The 18,476-nt window shown below is 46.9% G+C and overlaps 1 protein-coding gene across 1 annotated transcript in view; it reads left to right on the forward strand.

Moving 5' to 3' along the window:
* Positions 1 to 18,476, forward strand: part of COL27A1 (collagen type XXVII alpha 1 chain) — a 146,427-nt gene that overhangs the window by 17,737 nt on the left and 110,214 nt on the right. Inside the window, exons 4-5 of the mRNA XM_017810351.1 lie at positions 6,956 to 7,009; positions 14,952 to 15,005. Coding sequence (XP_017665840.1) covers positions 6,956 to 7,009; positions 14,952 to 15,005 — 108 coding nt within the window. The remainder of the gene's footprint in view (positions 1 to 6,955; positions 7,010 to 14,951; positions 15,006 to 18,476) is intronic.

The following is an 18,476-nucleotide window of genomic DNA, read 5'->3' on the forward strand; positions in this document are numbered from 1 at the left end:
CAGGATGGGAATGGCAGTGAATCCTGATCATCCCAAAGTCAGGATGGGAATGGCAGTGAATCCTGATCATCCCAAAGTCAGGATGGGAATGGCAGCCGCGGTGCAAGGCAGTGATGACTCAGGCACTGCAGTCTCTGCAGTTGTGGCTTTGTGAATTCTACCAAAATAACTGGAATAATCTTAGCTGTGCAGAAGGGCCCCAACCCTACAACCAAGGGACATATGTTCAATGGTTAGAAGAGCACGAACAAAGGACTGAAAGGAGCTGTTCCCTTAGAAGTAAAAGTCAGGACCCTCCATGTGTATATTTGCCCTGAAGGACCACTGGAATGCCACACAACAGGAAACGGAAATGCTGCATCCCACATGCAACTCATGGCAGAGCATTAATTCTTCGGGAATGTTGGGTTTGCTGAGCAGTTAGAGGAGGGAGGGTAATATGTTCTTAAAAAAGAAAAACTTCCTGGGAACCATTAATAACCACAAGCATTTGGGATCTCGGCTCTACATTTGTTTTGGAGGGGGGAAGTAACAAAAGGAACACCCAGACATCATGCGAAACCAGTAAGGCAGCACTGACTCAGCAGCTGGCAAAGGTCCCTCTGAATCATCCCTGCTGCCCTCAGCACCTCCACCAGCAGAGCTCTAGGCCCTGCACAGGGACCTTCACTCAGCTTACAGAGCAGAGTGACCCCAGCACGTGGCTGCAAGCAACCTTGATCTCCCCAAAAGAAAAATACATACTGAAAAACAGTCTTTTTCTGCAAGCTTGTCATGCCCTTGAACCTTTGTAAGGCTGTGATGTGATGGGTGTTTGCATCTTCTGGTGGATGGGGTATCATTTGCTTGTCTAGACCAGCAGCAGATTTGACAGGGAGATTTTGGGGGCTGCTGTAGCCTCTCCCCTGCCCACCAGCACTGCCCAGTGGGGTGTGCAATGGGGTAAAGCTGCAGAAAACTCCTTCCCCTGGTATGGCTGGGGTCTAGCACGGTGTATCCCCAAGTTAGACCTTTCTCCTCCTATATAAGGCTGCACTTTCAAGCAGCCAAGGTTTTTGGCCCCTACAAACAAGCCTGTATTGACTCTTGACAAGCGTCTGAGGGTTATTTTTAGAGCAAGAAAACCACACCTGATGCTGGACGTGCAGAGGATCGGGCTGAGTTCACTAAAGGGCTGTGGAAGCACACAAGAGGAACAGGGAGGGAGGGAACATGTTTCACATGACTCCCCAAGTGTAGGAGCCAGTGGAGACCCCGGGGTGGGTGTGCCAGGAGCCATCAGCTCCATCCATCCCGCACAATTCCATCCGCGCACCGCGGCTCCATCCGTGTGCTGCTGGGCCGGGAGCCCCACGCTGGAGCCCGTGGCTGCAGCCCAGTGAGGTGCAGCATTGCCTGGCAGGCAGCCCTCCCTGTCTCCCTCTCTCTCCCTCTCTCCAAGGCAGATGTGTTTCTGAGCACCTCCCCAGTCTAGACTGCTCCAGCTGCCACCTTCCACACGAGCAGTTTGTCTTGGAGCTCGGCTCCTTCCCTCAAGAAGCAATCCCAGCCAATCCAATCAGTGGGCAGGGAAGAGAGGTGATTGGGAACGCCGATAAAATATGAGGTGCCTGATTCCAGGCCTCCTTGTACCAGAAAAGGCTATTCAGGCTGCCAGTCTATGATAAATTAAGGAACACACAACATGTTTGAATCTCTTAATGAATGAGTCATATTAATAAAAAAAAAAAAAAGGGAGACTGCATGCTTTGTGTGATCCATGGGAAAAGTTTTAGTCTCGCTCACACAGTTGGATCAAATTTTTTTGCTAATTTAGCCAGAAATATCTCTGAAGGGAAATCTTCTTGCAGGCAAATGACCAAGCATCAGAGAGATCTATTTGCATGAAATGAACTTTGAAGAGCAGTAGTTGAAAGTGTGTTTGAGATAAATGTGCTACAAAGGATGTAGGATTTATAAAAATACTTGTATATATTTGTACAATCTGTAAAAACAGAAAGTGAGTGGTAGAGTAGGTGATGCCTCTATTTCTTCCCAGCCTTTTAGACTGCCTTCCAAGGTCTGAGATTGCTCTGGAGACTGTTCTGGAAATGTGTCTATAGAAAAGCTGCTTTTGTCAAGATGGAATACTAATATTTTGTTATGTTTTGTGCCACCCCTCTACTGGGAATCCAGTTGTGGACAAGGACCTTTCTGTGATAGGTGTTGTACAGACTCAGAACAAACATCTGTGCCTATTGAGGAAACCATGTTACAAGGCTGGCTCCCCACCAGCAGCTCGGCTCCTGCCAGAATTATGAAGGCTTTTTGTTTTTAGACTGGTTGAAACCCAGATGTGTCCAAATTTTAATATGATAAGTCTGCCCTGGAGAAGAAAGTAACCAAAGTGCTGGATTTTTTTTCCTCTAAAGTTTCAGCTTTGTTTTAGGCAGTACTGGAAGCCAGGTTTAGTTCAGGTTCTGTCTTCCCTCTCTTTGCAGCACCTGGCAAGGCCAGGGAGGTGAGGAGGAGTTGGTATGTGTGTTGAAGATGAGGGTCTTCTCCTCCTTTTCTGTTCTCCTGAGCAGGGAATTTTTAATTCCAGTGCTGCCTCTGTAGCTGCTCTGTCCTTCTGTGCTGCTGCTTCCCAGACATACAAGGCTAAAGAGTAGATTTTGGCAGTGGCCTTGCATATGAAATATATTTCTTCCTCTGGGAATGTTTCTTTCTCTGGGAAGAAAACAGGTCAGGTCCTTGATCTGCAGGGGTAATGTCACTGCTCAGAGCCTGGTGCCAATGTGGGGAGAAGATTTTGATGTGTTTTCTGAACTCTCTTTTAAGTTGACTTTTACCACACGCATTAGCATCTGAGAAAGAGGAATGTTCTCTCTTCTCAGTCCTTGCAGTGTTTTGCATCTCCAGAACAGCCTTTTCTGGGATACAGGAGAACAGTGCCACTAGTGCTGGGCAGGGGTACATTGGGGAAACCCTAAAGTTAATGTGTGTGTCTGACAGTGTGCACTGGAACATGAACTTAATAGTTTCCTGGGAAATCTCAGCTATTTGCTGCCAGGCTGTACTTGCTTCCCCAGGAGTACTTGCTCCTGGGGAAACAATTACAGGAGTCCTTTGCTATCTGACCAAGTTGATTCAGAAGTCATTCGAAAGGAAGCAAGTCATTTCCCAGATCTCCAGCATCGATTCCTGTACTCGGTATGCTTTCATTCAAGCCCTCCACAACAGGTTCAGCCTTGCTGAGTTTGGAGCTCTGAAGGCACCTTGCTCCCCCCCAGCACTGCTGCAGGCAGAGGAAGCAACATGAGCGGGGTCATGGTGTGGGAGAGGCAGAGGTATGAACTGGCAGTGAGAGGAAACGGTGAGATTTCCCTTATCCTCAGGGTCCGATATATTTCCCTTTCAGACAACTTAGCTTAATTTTCCATTTGCAATTTGAAGCTCAAAAAGCTAAGGTAAAAAAAAAAAAAAAAAAAAAAAAAAAAAAAAAAGAACAAAACCCTCAAAGGCCAGAAAGTTTCCCAGCGGCAGCTTAGAATAAATCCCATAATCATTCGGTGGGATCGGTCGTCGTGTCTAATGCTACCGTGGGAAATTGAGAAGGGTTAAACTTTTATGTGGCTGCCACGAGCTGCCTCAGGAACTGTTCGGGCTGGTTAACAGCTCAGCTGTTTGGCTGCAGAAGAGAGACGGAGTATCAGCCTCTGCCGTGTTTCTCCTTGATCTCTGATCTTGCTTTGTGTGATAACAGGGTGTGTGTTCTCTGCCATCAGTTTGCCGAAGGAGCAGGCAGGAAGCCAGAGAGACAGGAACCGCGGTGCCAGGAACGGTAGCTCGCTGCGGGAGGCTCCTGGCTCTGCTGGTCTCGTGGGGTGTCCCTGCTAAGGGAGGGCAGGGGCAGAGCAGTGATATCTTCCTCCCCCTGCCAGGAAAAGGAAACTTTCCTGCCCCTTGGAGCACTTCCCGCTGCTCCCTGTGGAATTCCCCAGGGATGCTCTAAAGGGTACAAATGGAAAGGTGCTGTGTGATCAACTCTGCGTTGGGGGTGAGGGTGGAGATGTCTCTGGTGAGGGCAGAGGCTGCGTGGGCATCACCCCCAGGCAGTCTCTCAGCACCTTACTGCGTGGTGGCTCGCTGACAGACATTTCCTACTCTCCATGTCTCCGAGCCTTACGTCTGGAGTGGGACTGCATCCATCATTTGTAAGTAGCTGGGCCCCGATCCAGCCCCATCCTCCTCTGGCTGCCTCTCCGGATGCGCGTTTTTCTCCGTGTGTATTTCAGGATTGCTCTCCCCAGGCAAAGCCGGTTGTTGGACATGGGCCTCTTGTCCGAGAACTGGAGCTGGGTAACATGGAGACACATGCACAGAGCAGAGGAGAAACAAGTCTCTAGGAAGGCTCAGTCCATGTCCCACCCAATCCAGCTACCAAGGAATCATGTGAGAATCCAGAAGGTGGCCTTGCAGTGCATCTTGTCTCACCACTACCTGTGTTCTTCCAGCTGCCCCTGACCTCTTCCACCTTGGCTGACTTTTAATTCATACATGGTCACATTCTTACCTTATGCACTTACTGTAGTGGCTGGCACCTTTTAGCCTTTCATCCCACAGAAGTCTTGTCCCTCTTGCTCTTCAGGAAAGGAAAGGAAAGGCTGAAGGAATGACAAAGCAAAGTGACAGGGACTCCCGAGTTACGTGCTGCTGTGCTAGAAGCCTTTCCCTTAACTCCATATTCCCACTCCAGTGCAGGTATTAACTTTCTCCTTATTTTTTTTGTTAGCTTCAGTTTGTTCTGAACAGCCCACATTTTTGGAGAAGGTTTTTTCTCAAGTGGCCAAGTACAACTGCAGCTGCTGTTAGCAGGAAGGTGGAAAAGGTCACCTCAATTCTGGTACATAGAGAGCACCCTGCTCAGAGAGTTGCGTCTTCTCTTTTACTTCTCCTTCGAAGAGTAGATGGGGATGGGTTTGGATGGAGAAGAGGTTAAGGACTTTAATTCATCTTTGGAAAACTCTAATAGCTGTTGCTGTCTCAGTTGCACTAGATTTGTTGTTTGATAGTTATCGTCCCAACTAAAAGGGCAAGGGGATTTTTTTAATAAAAGCTTGGGTTCTGGAGCACAATTATACACGAGGCTTAAAAAACCCTACAGTTACGTGTCTATTTGCACAGCTGTATAATTGCATTATGCACGGGGCCCTGAGCTGGCACAATGGCAGGTTAAAACACTGGGCATATTGCTAAAATGAGGGTCAGCTGTATCAATGAGGGTTGTTACTACAAGGACCAGTAATACTGTGTTACCCAGCAATAAGCAACGTGCAGAGGGGTCAGATGAAGTGTCCCAGGCTATAGAGGCTGGACATCTCCAGGTCAGGCATGGCTGGGCAGCAGCAGTGAGTGATATGGTCACAGAAGTCCATCCCTGCCTGTCTCAGTGTGGGGCATGAACTATTTTGTGCTGCATAGGCTCTTACACTTTTTTACAACAAGCCTGGGCATTGCTTACTCCTCCCCTGATTTTTTTTCTTCTGTGCCAAGTTTGGCTCTTATATCAATCCCTTTTATACAACTTAATTTGTTGCTTATGTGTAGGAGGGTTGGTAATATCAGGGGAGTGTTTATTCATCAGTTACCTATATGGGTCAGGCCAGTCTTCTGTGTTGAAAATCTTTTCCTGAGCAGGAGACTTCGGGCAGGGATCTCCAAGGTTGATTTTTTTGTTACTGAATCAGGCACTTGATGAGTCCTGAGAACTTTGTTAGAGACCATGAGTTTGTCAGCCTTGCTCAGGGGCGGTACCAGCCTGAGAAGCTCTGGAAGTCCTGCAGCAGCAGCTGTGCCATCCTGCTTGGAGAGGAGGTCCTGCAGGGATGATCCAGTGGGAAGGGAGTGAGACCATACAGGACCAGAGTGCAGCTGAGGGGCTCATCCTGCCCCTGCCCCACACAGTGCTCCTGGGACCTGCTCTCCTGCCCACCACGCAGTTGGAGAGCTCAGGCTGCCTTCCAAACATCCTTCAGTCTGCTGCTCTGGATGTCTCTCCTTTTCATTGCATGCAATGAAAACTTGTCTTTTGTAACAAGCTACCAGATTATAAATCCTCCGGGAGACACTTCAATTAACAGTTATTCTTGTTAGACATGTTTGGCTGGGGGGAAAAGAAGTTCTGAGGAGTTATTAGGAGTTGCAGATGGCTCTCCAGAAATCTGAATTCTCCAGTCCATTGAAAAAAAATATGAATAAATAGATGAATACATTCCAAGGAGTTCAAACCTCATTGGTTAAGGATTTTTCCCTAACCTGTTTCAGATCAGTGCACAGCTGGGCGTGTGATATCTCCACTTTGTTCTCGCCCTCTTCCAAGAGCCCCCACTACTCTGACGTGTCTGACATGAACTTTTCTGTATTGCAGAACCATATTTAAGAATTTCCAATGCTCACACCAATTTTTATTAGGTTTTATAACCCGACACTTTAAAATATGAAGTGCTGGGATACGATTACTTTGTAACTCGTGTAGCAGCCTACAATACCAAGAACTCCATGTGTCCAGCTGATACAGATTGCAACACACCATGTTCTTCCCTGCCAAGGTGCTAACACGTTACTCCTGTTGTGTGCTCGCACGTAGCAGGAGAGTCCAAAGCTGAGAGAGAGTTGTGTTACCCCTGTATTACAGCACAGGTCCAGGACAGGGGAAGTGTGAAACACAGCTGTGATCCCAGGAATGCAGCAGAAAGATGTGGATGCTCTGTCTCTCCTGTGTGGAAATACGTGCTCCTGCAGATGTTTTTGAGCGTGGCTTTTTATCCCTGTGTAGTAATAGCATACCTTGAAATTTTGGCTGTGGTGCTGTAATTGGCCCTTCTCCCTACGTCTCCCTGGGTCTCTCTGAAGCACTGTCAGGAGCTCCATCCTGTTACAGAACCGTCATTAATACCTGTTTTTATTTTTCCAGGGTCCACCAGGTCTGCCGGGCTTACCAGGACCCCCTGGCAAGAGAGGCTCTCGAGTAAGTGGTGTGAAATTTTCTATCCATTTGTACTTGCGTCTGCCTGTCCTGCTGTTCCAAGGGCCATTCTGTGTTCCTGTGGTTGAGTAATGGTTGCTTCAGGCCCCTCACTGTTGAGGTCTGGCCTTCCTGCTTTTTCTCATTCTCTGTTCAAGGTTTTCAGGAGGCCACACTGGTGATTTGCAGCCTCCCTGAGCTAAGGTTTGGCATCAGGAAAGGCTGGGGATGGTTGTTTCCAAATGTTTGTCAGAAGAATGAGCTCTATCTGTCTCATTTTGTTTCCAGTATCCATTCCTTCTGTGCTGAATACTAGGTTTGGCTGCTTTTTATTCTGTCCTTCACTCTCCTCAGTTTCCCAAACTGCTCCATTTAAAGCACTGGGACCATGGTCCAGGACCAAGGACTCAACACAAGGATGAGCTTTTGTGTTCCCCAATCTGAGACCTGCTCTCTGACTCCTTTTCAAGATGTAAAGCAAAATGTATTATCTGTCCTACAATGTCCATGGCAAACTCCTGAATTTCTTCCTCCCCAAACGAAATTCTGATGCAGATCTTTGAACATTGAGTGCTATGCTGAGGAAACATCTGGTGCTGAGTGCTGCAGCAAGCTGTGAGAAAAGCTTTAGCATTGGCCTAAGTCTCCCAGGGCTGGGCAACATGCCTGACCTGGATACAGTTAATTGCTGGCGCCATTCTCCTGATAGCACGGTGCTGAGCCACAAGGTACTGCCATGGAGCCCATTTCCTGAGCACTGAACTGATGTGGGTTGGGAATCAAAAGATGTGAGTGTCTGAGGCTGGAAGAAGGGAATATTTGGACCCATGATCCAGGCAGCATCCTGGCCTGGCAGCAGAGGGAGATTTCCTCGCACATACTTGGCTAAAACTCAACCCCATGTAATGTCTTTAAAGAACAAGCGAGAGGCTGAGAGCTGGGAGGCTCAGCATTCCCCCAGGACTCTCCTTACACTCCTGTGAGATCTTGCAGTAACCAGTAAAGACAAACTCACCTTCTCTCTACAGCAATAAACCCCCAAAAGGTCTGCAGGACCCCCATAGCCTGTGCATGGGTGTGAACAGCCCTGAACACCGATCTGGGCTGTGAGTGTGTGGTGTTAGGGAGCACCAGGGTCGTGTGTGCTACAGATGGGGTAATCTGTTCTGCAGGTAGTAACCACAGCAGTAGTGGATCAAGGGTTGGACTTGATGATCTCAGAGGTCCCTTCCAACCTGGCTGATTCTATGATTAGCTAAGTTCTTCAGTGAAGCATCACCACAACCAGTTGTAGAGCCCTGATATCTTCTGTCACAAATACCCAAGCATCACCCACATCAGCAGATTGCCCAAAGCTTGCAGTTCTTATCCATCCCTATTAAGGCTAGAAGTTGGTTCCAACCCCAGCTCACTGCTCACGAGGGATGTTTGGTGTTACTTCTGGCAATCTTGTGGTGAGCAAATGAGATTCCAAGCCTGGAGTCCACAGCTGCATCCCTTGCCTGCTGCGTGAGTGAGCAAATTCCAGCTCTACATCCCAATTCCACTACCAAAACTTGAGTTTTTCTGAAGGAAATAGCATTGCAGAAGCTGTGTCATAATTTTCTGTGTTATTCCCCAGCTGTGGCGCACTCCATCCTATATTTAAGATGATCCTCTAGAAGACAATAAGCAACTGAGGGTTTCTGAGCTCGTGCCAGAGGTGCTGAGAATTGGTCCAGGAAAGAGTTCCCAGTTAGGAAGTGCTCAGCACAGCTGAGCCTGGCTTGGCTTGGACCTCTGCAAAGAGTCTGTGCTAATTTTGGGAGGGGGCAGAAGGGTCACTCTGTGAATGTCTGGCCTGGAGCACTGGAGACAGAAGTGCTCTGTGCCTTAATTGTTTTGACTTAGGGATGTGTTTCTCCTAGTATTTTTTTCTTGTGTCTCTTTGGGGTTTAGAGATCTCATTGGAAAGAGGAGCTGCCAGGAACTAAGACAGGCTTGGGGGAATTTTTGCATCTTTTGCTTTTGTTGTGCTTGAGCCACTTAAAAATAAACGTGCAGCACTGTCTGTTCTGCCTCTATCTGACCTGTTCCTCCAACAAAGCAGCTCTAGAGTTCTTGCACCAGCCCATGGGTAACCCATGAGATGTGCCATCAAACTCCAGCCCAAGGTTGGAGCTCCAGATGGGAGGTGAATGTTGCTGGCAACTTGGCAGTGCTGGATGCCAGGGGAAAGGAAGGAATTTTCTTGTCACCAATGCAGTTTATGGCCTAATGCATGAGATGTAATTGCCCTTGTTGTAAGTTGCATAGCCTGATTAGCCCTTGCCTTGAGTGCGAGACTGTGGTGGGTGGCAGTGTGTGAGAAAAGCTGGCTGATCCCACTCTCCTCATTTCCAGCAGATAAGTATCACCAGACGTGCCTGTGCAGTCTGAGGGTGGCTCTTCCATGTAGGCAAAGCCACCTGGTTTGCAAAAACAACTACCAGCCTCTGTAACAGCATGGAAGAGATTGTTATTGGGACACATCTCAGCATTCAAGTGCAACTCAAGGCTGGGTAGCTGAGTGGATAGTGACAGTCTTCTCTAAAATGACAATTGTTTAAAAGCTAATCCCCATTTTAGAAGCATTGACTTAACTGGACACCCTATCACTGAGCATCAGGGACCCATTGAGACAGATTCAGATAATTCCTGTACTCGACCCTCTGCAACTATCAAGGCAAATTTTCATTTTTGTAACAAATGAGAACTGGGTGTTTCTTTTTCTCATTATTTCCTGAGGGAAATAATGGAATAAAAAGTTGCAATTCTGATGACTGGAGGTGATGGCTGATAACACTTTCTCAGGAGCTCTCCAACCTGTAGAGATACTGCTGTCTTGGTCATGTGTGCTCTACAGGAAAGTTTTGTCTCTGTATTCAGAGAGGATTGTTTTCAGCTTTTATGTCTGCCTTAAAGAATTTGAGGCATAAGAAGAGATCTGTCCACCCCTCTCCTGCTCAGATAACTGTGCTGTGTGCCTGGGCAAGTGTCTGTGTAAGGTCTGAGGGAGTGGCAGTGTTGCCCATGAAGGGTTTCCCCAGCTCAGTGTGACGTGGGCAGGTCATGGGACGGCCTTTCCACTGTGGTGTGTGTGAGTGCTGGCACTGGGGTACCTGCACAGCACCCACAGTTCTGTGCAAGCCACGTGTGTTGCACTTCATTGCTGCAGATGACCTTTGCATTTCTTCAGACATTGAGGTCTAACAGGGAGGCTGAGGCTGGGATTTGCTCACAGGGATGTGCCAACCAGCTCTACAAGGAGCTGTCAACAAAGGGCTCCCAGAGGAGCAATAACTCCTTCATCATTGTAGCTTATTCCTGCCTCACCCCAGGCTTGATTAACTTCACCCCAGCACTGTCTCATGAGGGCCTTTTGCCAGCACATCCCTGTCCATCACAAATTGTGACTCATTTCAGTCCTCACTGGAGTAGTTTGACCAGCAAAGTCCCCACGGTTTGATCAGCTCTGCAGAATAGGGCTGTGCACTGGGACACTCAGTCTTAAATGCTGCCTTCCAGATGAGGCTGTGGAAATCCCAGCTATCTGTTCTGCTCCTACATGAGGGAGACAGCAAGTCTTAGACACACAACAGGCAGGAGTCCAATTCATAGAATCATAGAATGCTTTGGGCTGGAAGAGATCTTAAAAATCTTCTTGTTCCAATCCACCACCGTGGGCAGGGACACCTTCCACTACACCAGGTTGCTCAGTGTTCCATCCAACCTGGCCTTGGTTGTTTACTTCACCCCCAGGAGAGCAAAAACAGAGCTATGATCAAATTTTCAAAACACTTAAGTAATTCTGGAAGCCTGTTCCCACTGGAAGTCACTCCCTGTCTAAGTGGTGAGCAAGCTCAGGTACAAGGGAGTATTTTGTCCCTGTCCACACAACAGGTCAGAGACAGAATTGGGAATAAAAGGCTGACATGCTGCAATTGCTCTTGGTTTATTTAAACTCTGACACAACACAGGAGAAATCCAAATGGGTGGGTGAAGAGAATACAGAAGCACTTCCTGACGCTTCAGGATGCACTTGCCATCCTCCTGTGAACCTCAGCAGCTTGACAGATTGTGAGGTCCCAGTGTAACATGTCCCTGTTACATTTGGTCTGTGGTTGGAAAAAATCTCTCTTTCCTTCAAAATGCAGGGCTTCCCTCCTAAAACAAGGAACTGAGTCAGCTGTAGAGGTTCCCCGGTATCCTCTTTCCATTAGGGAGGTTTTCCAATTTCTGAAAAGTGTTTAAAGAAACAGTTTGTTTGGCTTCACTTCAAATATTTAGCTCATTTTTTCAGCAAGCCAGAGGTCACAGTGGGATCTGTAGGTCAGGAGCAGAAAAAGTTGCTTTACACAGTGAAACCCCAAGGCATATAATGAGTTTCTAATCAGTGGTCATTCCTCTGACTGGAGCCCTCTAGCATTTAGCAGGAGTTTGGAGGATTCTTTTTCCCCCCTCCTTGTGAATGCTGGAGGGTTGGGGGGAGCTGTGCACAGTTACACTTTTGTTAATTATTGTGGGCTGTGAACCTTTATGCATAAAAGCCCTTCTGTGAGCAGGGTCCCATCTCCAGGCACTTCATGGAGCTGGACTGGGTGGCTCAGTGTAGTTCTCAAGCAGCATCATTCACGTAAAAGACATTCCAGGGAGATGGGAAAACCCCCCTCACTTGGAGAATACATTCAGGGATTGTTCTGCTCTCCGTGCCATGCAGTAGCTGTGGGCCACTGCTGTCCCATGGTAAAATTTTCCATGGAATTTCTGGTGCAAGGCTTGGAAGGCTTCAGATGCAAGTTTGCTTGCTGCTAGATTGGATTGTTTCAGCAGTTAGAGGAAACCAAAGCTGGTGGGTAAACAGGCACCCAAAAAAAGAGTTGATACCTGCTGTGGGATTTTTTCATTCAGTGGTCTCAGCATTGTCCCACTCTATGTGTAGATAAGAGGAGCAAAACTCGTGTATTGATGATAAAGATATTTAGGAGAATCCAGATTTCTAGGTATGAGTGAGAAGTTGAATTAAATCCAGGGTAGAATGTGTAAAATATAGCAATTAACTATAGAATTACAAAGCAATTAACCCTTGAATTGCTTCTCCATGGAAGAGGGCTATTTCTGGGAACACTTTTTGGGAATGGGTAATTCTGCTGGGCACAGGAGAAGAGGAATGAACATGGGACTGGGTTTAATGAAAGGGTGAGAAGTTTGGGGGCTTGATGGCTGATATTGGGGTTTGTAGATCTGCCCGTGATTAATTTGTAAGGCCTCCCTGTCCAGATTGGGTGCTGCTGATGGCTCCTGAGGCAGCTGCTGTCCTGCACCTTCTGTTCCTGAGCCCATCTAACAGTACCACACCACATCTTCCTCCTCTGCCAAGAATGTGGGTGTAATCACAGGTTCAGGACTAACCGTGCTGGAACACATCAAGATCAATTATTTTTTACAATTTTTAGGACTACTGCCAGACTACACCCTTTTCTCTCCCCAGTTACCAGAGCAGTTTAAGACATTTAGCACGAGCCCCAGACTTGTTCACAGCAGTCTCTTGCGTGCCAGACTGGACTTCCCCCTGTCACTTCATCAGCAGGATGTGGCCACTTCTCGCTAGGATAAGACCACATTTGTCTTTAGGAACAGGATGAGTCTCTGACCTTCCTTTGCCTGGATTACACTGGATACAGTCTCACTGAACTCAGTGGTCAAGGCTCTGTTTTATGTCAAGAGTCTCTGTTGTTTGTAACCACATGTTTTGTCACTGGAAACTGGGGCCAGGTTCTTCCTCCCTTCTCTCCCCTCCTTTTGGTTAAGACTTTTTAGGATTTTGTTGCTGTGCTTTGGTTTAGCTCTGGAAGAGCCTGCACCAGATTTGGCTGGCAGTGTGATAAGTTTCTGTGTTGGCAGCTCAGCTTCCCATGTTCCAGGTTTCCTCCTGGAAACTGTCATTCTCATCTAGGATCACATCACACCATGCTGCTCCCTCCGGTCTGACACTGCTGTAAGCGTGCCCCAGGCTATGGTGGAGCACAAATTTCAACTAACTGTGGGCTTTGAGCCAAGCTGCCTGACTCCAAAGTTAAATAACAGCTGAATTCCCTCCTCAAGTCCAGCAGCAGTCTGGATTTATGGACCCTGTTCAGAGCTACCTCGATTATTGCTTACATATAAGAGCTTTTTAGGAACTCATCTTATATGGAGACTCTACTGTTCTGATTTCTGTCACTTGATATTAATTTTCCTACATATCTGAGACTTGAAAGACTTGGGTTGAAGCACTTTTGCTACCACAGACTTGTTGAATTACCTTAAGCAGCTCATCCAGTCTCTGTTTCAGTGTCCCACCCAATGAAGTGAGCAGATGATGCCACAGTTTTCTGGGAAGGTGAATTTATTTAAGGCTCCTCAATGCTCAGGTACTCTGGCTACAGCAGCTATGTGGGTTTTCAAACGACAAGTTGATACTCAAACACTTTAATTTTAATTAATTTGTTTCAGTTTCACTGGAAATTCACAGCCAGGCTAAACTATTGGAGAATTTCAGGTGAAAATTTGAAAGGCAATTAAGAATGGGGCAATAAATTTATTTGGTTTCAGGCTGAAAATTTGGATGGAGTTTAAGAATGGGATGTTAAATTTATTTGGGTAAAAAAATACCATTTGAAAAGTTCAGCCTCAGCCTTTTAATTCAACAGCCTCTTACAGCAGAGCAGCATGTTGTGAAACAGCACTGAGCACTCAGCAACTGTCTGTACCACAAGATGCAATAAAAAAGGCATTATTTTCTACTACAGTGTGGTAAAAATAAAACTGAATAGAGATCAGTGCACTGATGTTCTCTCGAAAGACAGCAAGGGCACTGAACTTGGCTGGCAGTCGTGTCTTTAACTGCACTGATTTTCCTTGGAAATCAAACCCTGAAGATTTTGGCCCCAAAATGCTCATTGGAAATACTTGCTGAGAAAGTGCCTGAGTGGCTTTTTATCCCCTTGCCTGTGCTCCTCCAACTGGAGGGTACAGCAAGGGCTCCTCGTGGTGGTATAAATCTCACACACGTTCTTGGCAGAATTCTTGGAGTTGAATACTCAGGTTGTTTCATCTCCCAGGAACGTTTTCAAGGGGACTTAAGATTATTATTACTTCTGCCTGAAAGGTTTGCAGATCTCCTGTGCTGTATACAATCCTGGGATAAACTATTCTTAGCTGCCTATTCCAGATAACTCCTTAAATAGTCTTTGGAAAATATGCAGAGTGCTTTTAAAATACGATGTAAAAGGAGATGCTGCTGTGTGTGATCTGAGGTAGATACTCTGACAGTGTCACTGGCTTGTGAGACCTAAGAAAAAAATAGAGATTTAGCTATGTAGAATATGGATTTTAAGGATTTAAACAGGGACTTACTGCTGTTCCCCATTTTACTGTCTGACCATGCATTCTCTTTCCAACCTCTAAAGGCAAAAATCTGGTTGCTTTCTAGGGGAAATGAGTTCATCCCAAAGAGTTGAACAATTTCCCTTTAGCAATTACTTGTGTCCTCTTCAATTTTGACCCAAAAATATCATTAACACCCCCGCACACTTCCTCTCCCCTCTGCCTGCCCCCGTCCCTTTCTGCTGGGGCTCCTCGCGGAGCTTGGACTCCCCTGACCTGTGGAATGTTTGGTTTACCCAAATTATCTCAGTGTCATGACATGTCTCGTGGTGACAGACACACACCCCCTTCCGTGGGGGCCGGGGGGAATCTCTGGATTCCCCCTCTGAGGGTGTCAGGGAGGGTCCTGGTGACACCATCCCCCTGCCAGGGCACGGGCACTGGTGCTCTGGGTTAGCCTGGCACGGCACAGCCACAGGCTTTCTGCTGCTCCAGGACTAAAACTGATTCCCACTGACTCCTTTTGACTCTTTTTTGTGGCTTTTTTTGTGTTTTTTAGGGTCCCCCAGGTCCCCACGGAAACCCCGGCTCACCTGGACCCCCAGGACTCAAAGTAAGTATGAGCTGGCTCGAGGAGCTTTTGCCTTCCCATCTCAGAGGGCATTCCAGGGGAAGGACAGATTGCTTTTATCCTGCTCTGTACAAAAAGGCAGTAGCTGAAGCCATTTCTCCCTCCCTCCTGCTCTCACACGGACCCTCCAGCAGCACATCCAAGGCCTTTTCCTGCACTCAAAGAGACCCTTCTCTGTGCCTTTGTCCTTGGTTCTCCCAAATTTGAAAGGCTGCCTAATTAGGATCCTACTTAAGCTATGCCTGTGCCAGGGAGCAAGCTGCTGTGTTGAGACAAGGACAATGGAATCCTCCCACTCCAGAACCTCACCAGCTCTGGATTTTTTTTTGCTTTCTCATTTCTCTTCTCTGGATTTTGGAGCTTACTCCTCCACTTTTGGGTCTGGACAGTAGCAGGAGGAACTGGCAGCACCCAGCATCTTCCTCTGCTTTCCTCCACCCCAAACTCCCTCCTCTCTCTTTCTTGAGTTCATGGGAACTCTGATCTCTATCAGTCTTCCCAAACTGATCTCATTGCTTCCTTCTAGATGCCCTCACCTCTCCCATGAGGGCTCACAGGCTCCTCCTGCAGTGCCAGGAGCCCTGTGTTTAGTCCTTTTCTCCTGTACACACATTCCCCCTGGGTGGGATTTGGAGGTGGGAGTCACCCCCTGCAGTTGGACCCCCTCCTTTGCCTGGGATTGAGCACAGAAGTGGCTCTGGAAGGGACCTAATCTGCTGCAAAACCCTTCCAGAAGGTGTTTTAACTCCCAGCTCATTCTGTGTATAAAGCTTTGCGTTACCTAAAAACTGTGAATTTCCTGGGAAATTGGTTTGGATTGTTTTGGTGTGATTGTTTACACAGAAACAGATTTCTGTTTTATAACACCTATGTGGGACTAAAGAACAGTGGAGTTTTGGGAGGCAATGCTTAACAGAGGTTTCCAGTACCAGGGAAGCTGTAGGATGTCTCAGCCAAACACAGAGAAAGGTACAAGCTATAGTCCTGTCTTTTCATGATCTCATCAGTAGGCAGAGATGTTATGAGCACTATTGATGCTCTGGAAAAAAGATTCTGGAAACTTGGCATGCTGCCTCCACGTGATTAAAAATTAGGCACCGGAGACATGCTGGTGAACAGCAGCTGGCTTAAATTCTACAGTGGAGTTATATGGCCTGAGAAGTGAGGCTGTAAAAGTTCTACATCTTAGTGTTCTGCATTTATTCTCCATCAATGACTTCCAGATCACACTTGTTGAGTTTTATATGTCGAATCAAAGTTCTTTTATCTGACTTCCAGTCCTGCAAAATCCTGCCTGGTCCAATCTGTAGAGTCAAACTATGTTTCTATGCTATAGGATTTTTTTTCAAAAACACTTTTAACCTAATGCCTGGTCAGAAATCATCATTTGGCTGTAAAGCTCTATTTGGTTGGTCACCTAATAGAATTTAAATCTTCCCATAATCATTTTTCCTCCATCTCCATGCACAGTCTGGCAGCAGGAAGCCCTCAGTGGATGCAGAGCTGTGATAGTCAGCAGAGATCTGGTGTCACAGGGCTGTGTGATATATCTCAGTTTTGTCCAGCCACCCTTTGCAGGATTAGGATGTTCTACATGATGCTTTGTCAAAAGGAGTATTAAGTTTGCAATGGGATGTGAGAGCTGGAGCTCAGCCCAGGCCTGGGCATAAGTTCATCTCTAGCAGGGAGAGCCTGGTAAGCCAAAATTGCATGATCTTTGCAAAAGAAACACTTTTTGGAAGGTGTATCAGGTGCCAAACTTTTGACTTCCCTCCTTCCCTTCACTTCTCTGGTGTTATACCAGTCTCAGAAAATGGACTTTGCCCAAAAAAGTTGTATCTCACCCTCTTAGATGTACTTCACCCTCTTAAATGCCTCTAAGCCTGCACCTGGGACCTGATGTCTTCATCATAAAATCATCATAAAATGGTTTGGGTTGGAAGGGGCCTTAAAGCTCATCTTTTTCCATCCCCCTGCCATGGGCAGGGACATCTTCCACTAGACCAGGTTGCTCAGAGGCCCATCCAACCTGGCCTTGAACACTTCCAGGGATGGGGATCTTGTTAATAGACCCAGCCCGTGGCTTAAATTACAGCTTTGTGAAAACTCAGCCTGGATAACAGAGCAGAGCAGCCCCAAGTAGAATTTGTCTTGCCTTCAAGTGTCTGCTGGACTTGGTCTTCCTTAAATAGCAGTTAATACTATGGAAAAAAACAAGCAATCCAAGAAGGGAAACTGAAATTTCCCAGGCAGATACAGCTTGGAAACAATGATTAACACCAGGTCATTGTCACTTAGGAAGGAGCCCAGGAGCATAATTTTTATCAGCCGAGTTACCAGCACTCTCATGAGGTCAGGGAGCCGTGTGTGAGGGCTGTGGTGTGGCACTGCAGGGATGTGGGTGCCTGTGTGTGTCTCCTGTCTGGTTGTATTGCACTGGTGAGCACCAGCGTTGTGTCTCTGCATTTCAGAATCAACCCTGCACAAAGCCCACCTTCTTCTCACCGCTGGAACTGAGCACTTGTAGTTCCTCAGATTTAGGGAGCTGATCTTTTCCATGGAGCTGTTTGTAGCTGCTGAGCCAAATTCCTGCTGATCTGCTTGGGCATGGATCCACTGACTTCAGTGGCATTGCACCCGCTCCTGCCACCTGAGAATTCAGCCCGTGGTGCTTAGCTCAGCAATCTGTAATGTGAAACTGCTTAAGGGGGGCCTCTCACCACTTTTTGCATTGTTTGTTTGGCCTTGGCAGTTGCAAAACTGTTGTTGCATCTAGTTAGCAGAGAGTAATTATTGTAGATAACCTCTTAAATAACTGTAGACTTCTGCTGGGCAGGGGTTGTGGTTGGTTGTGTGACCTATAACTTGCTGGTGGGGCAGAAGGGTTGTTTTTGCTAATGACTGGATGTAGCTCTGAGAATGCCCCAATAGAGTTTGGGACTGGGAGAAAGGTCAGACAGGTGTGTTTTCAAAAGTCAGTGCAAAAGTTGGGTTTGCTGGAGGCTTTTGGCATCAGGCATCAGTATGGCTTGCTGCTCTGGATAAATCTCTTGTTATAGCACTTGAAAAAGTTGGATTTTCAGTTTAGTGAATGGTTTTTCTCCAGGATAGCTCATCAGTTTGGCTCACCGATGTTTAAAATACTATTAGTGGGATTGCAAAGCTGAGGTGTTTAAATTGCACAGCTCTGGACTTCTCCCAGGTAGGGGGAAAAAAACCACAGAAGAAAATAATTCCTTCCTGTACAAGGGAAAGTAGTGTTCTCAGTTAGTTGGGATGGAAAAGAGAGAAGCTTGTGGGCAAAGTGCTATGGCTTGCTGATGAACAAGGCTTAGGTTAATTCCCATGTTGCCATTGCTGTGTGGGAAGAGTTGAGCAATTAATCCTCAATTTCAGCCCTCACATCCAGGCATCTATTCCCTCTGGTCTCGCTGCCATCTTGCTGATTAATCT

This window comes from Lepidothrix coronata, unplaced genomic scaffold (genome assembly GCF_001604755.1).
Source record: "Lepidothrix coronata isolate B3197 unplaced genomic scaffold, Lepidothrix_coronata-1.0 Scaffold28, whole genome shotgun sequence".
NCBI classification, from domain to species: Eukaryota; Metazoa; Chordata; class Aves; order Passeriformes; family Pipridae; genus Lepidothrix; species Lepidothrix coronata.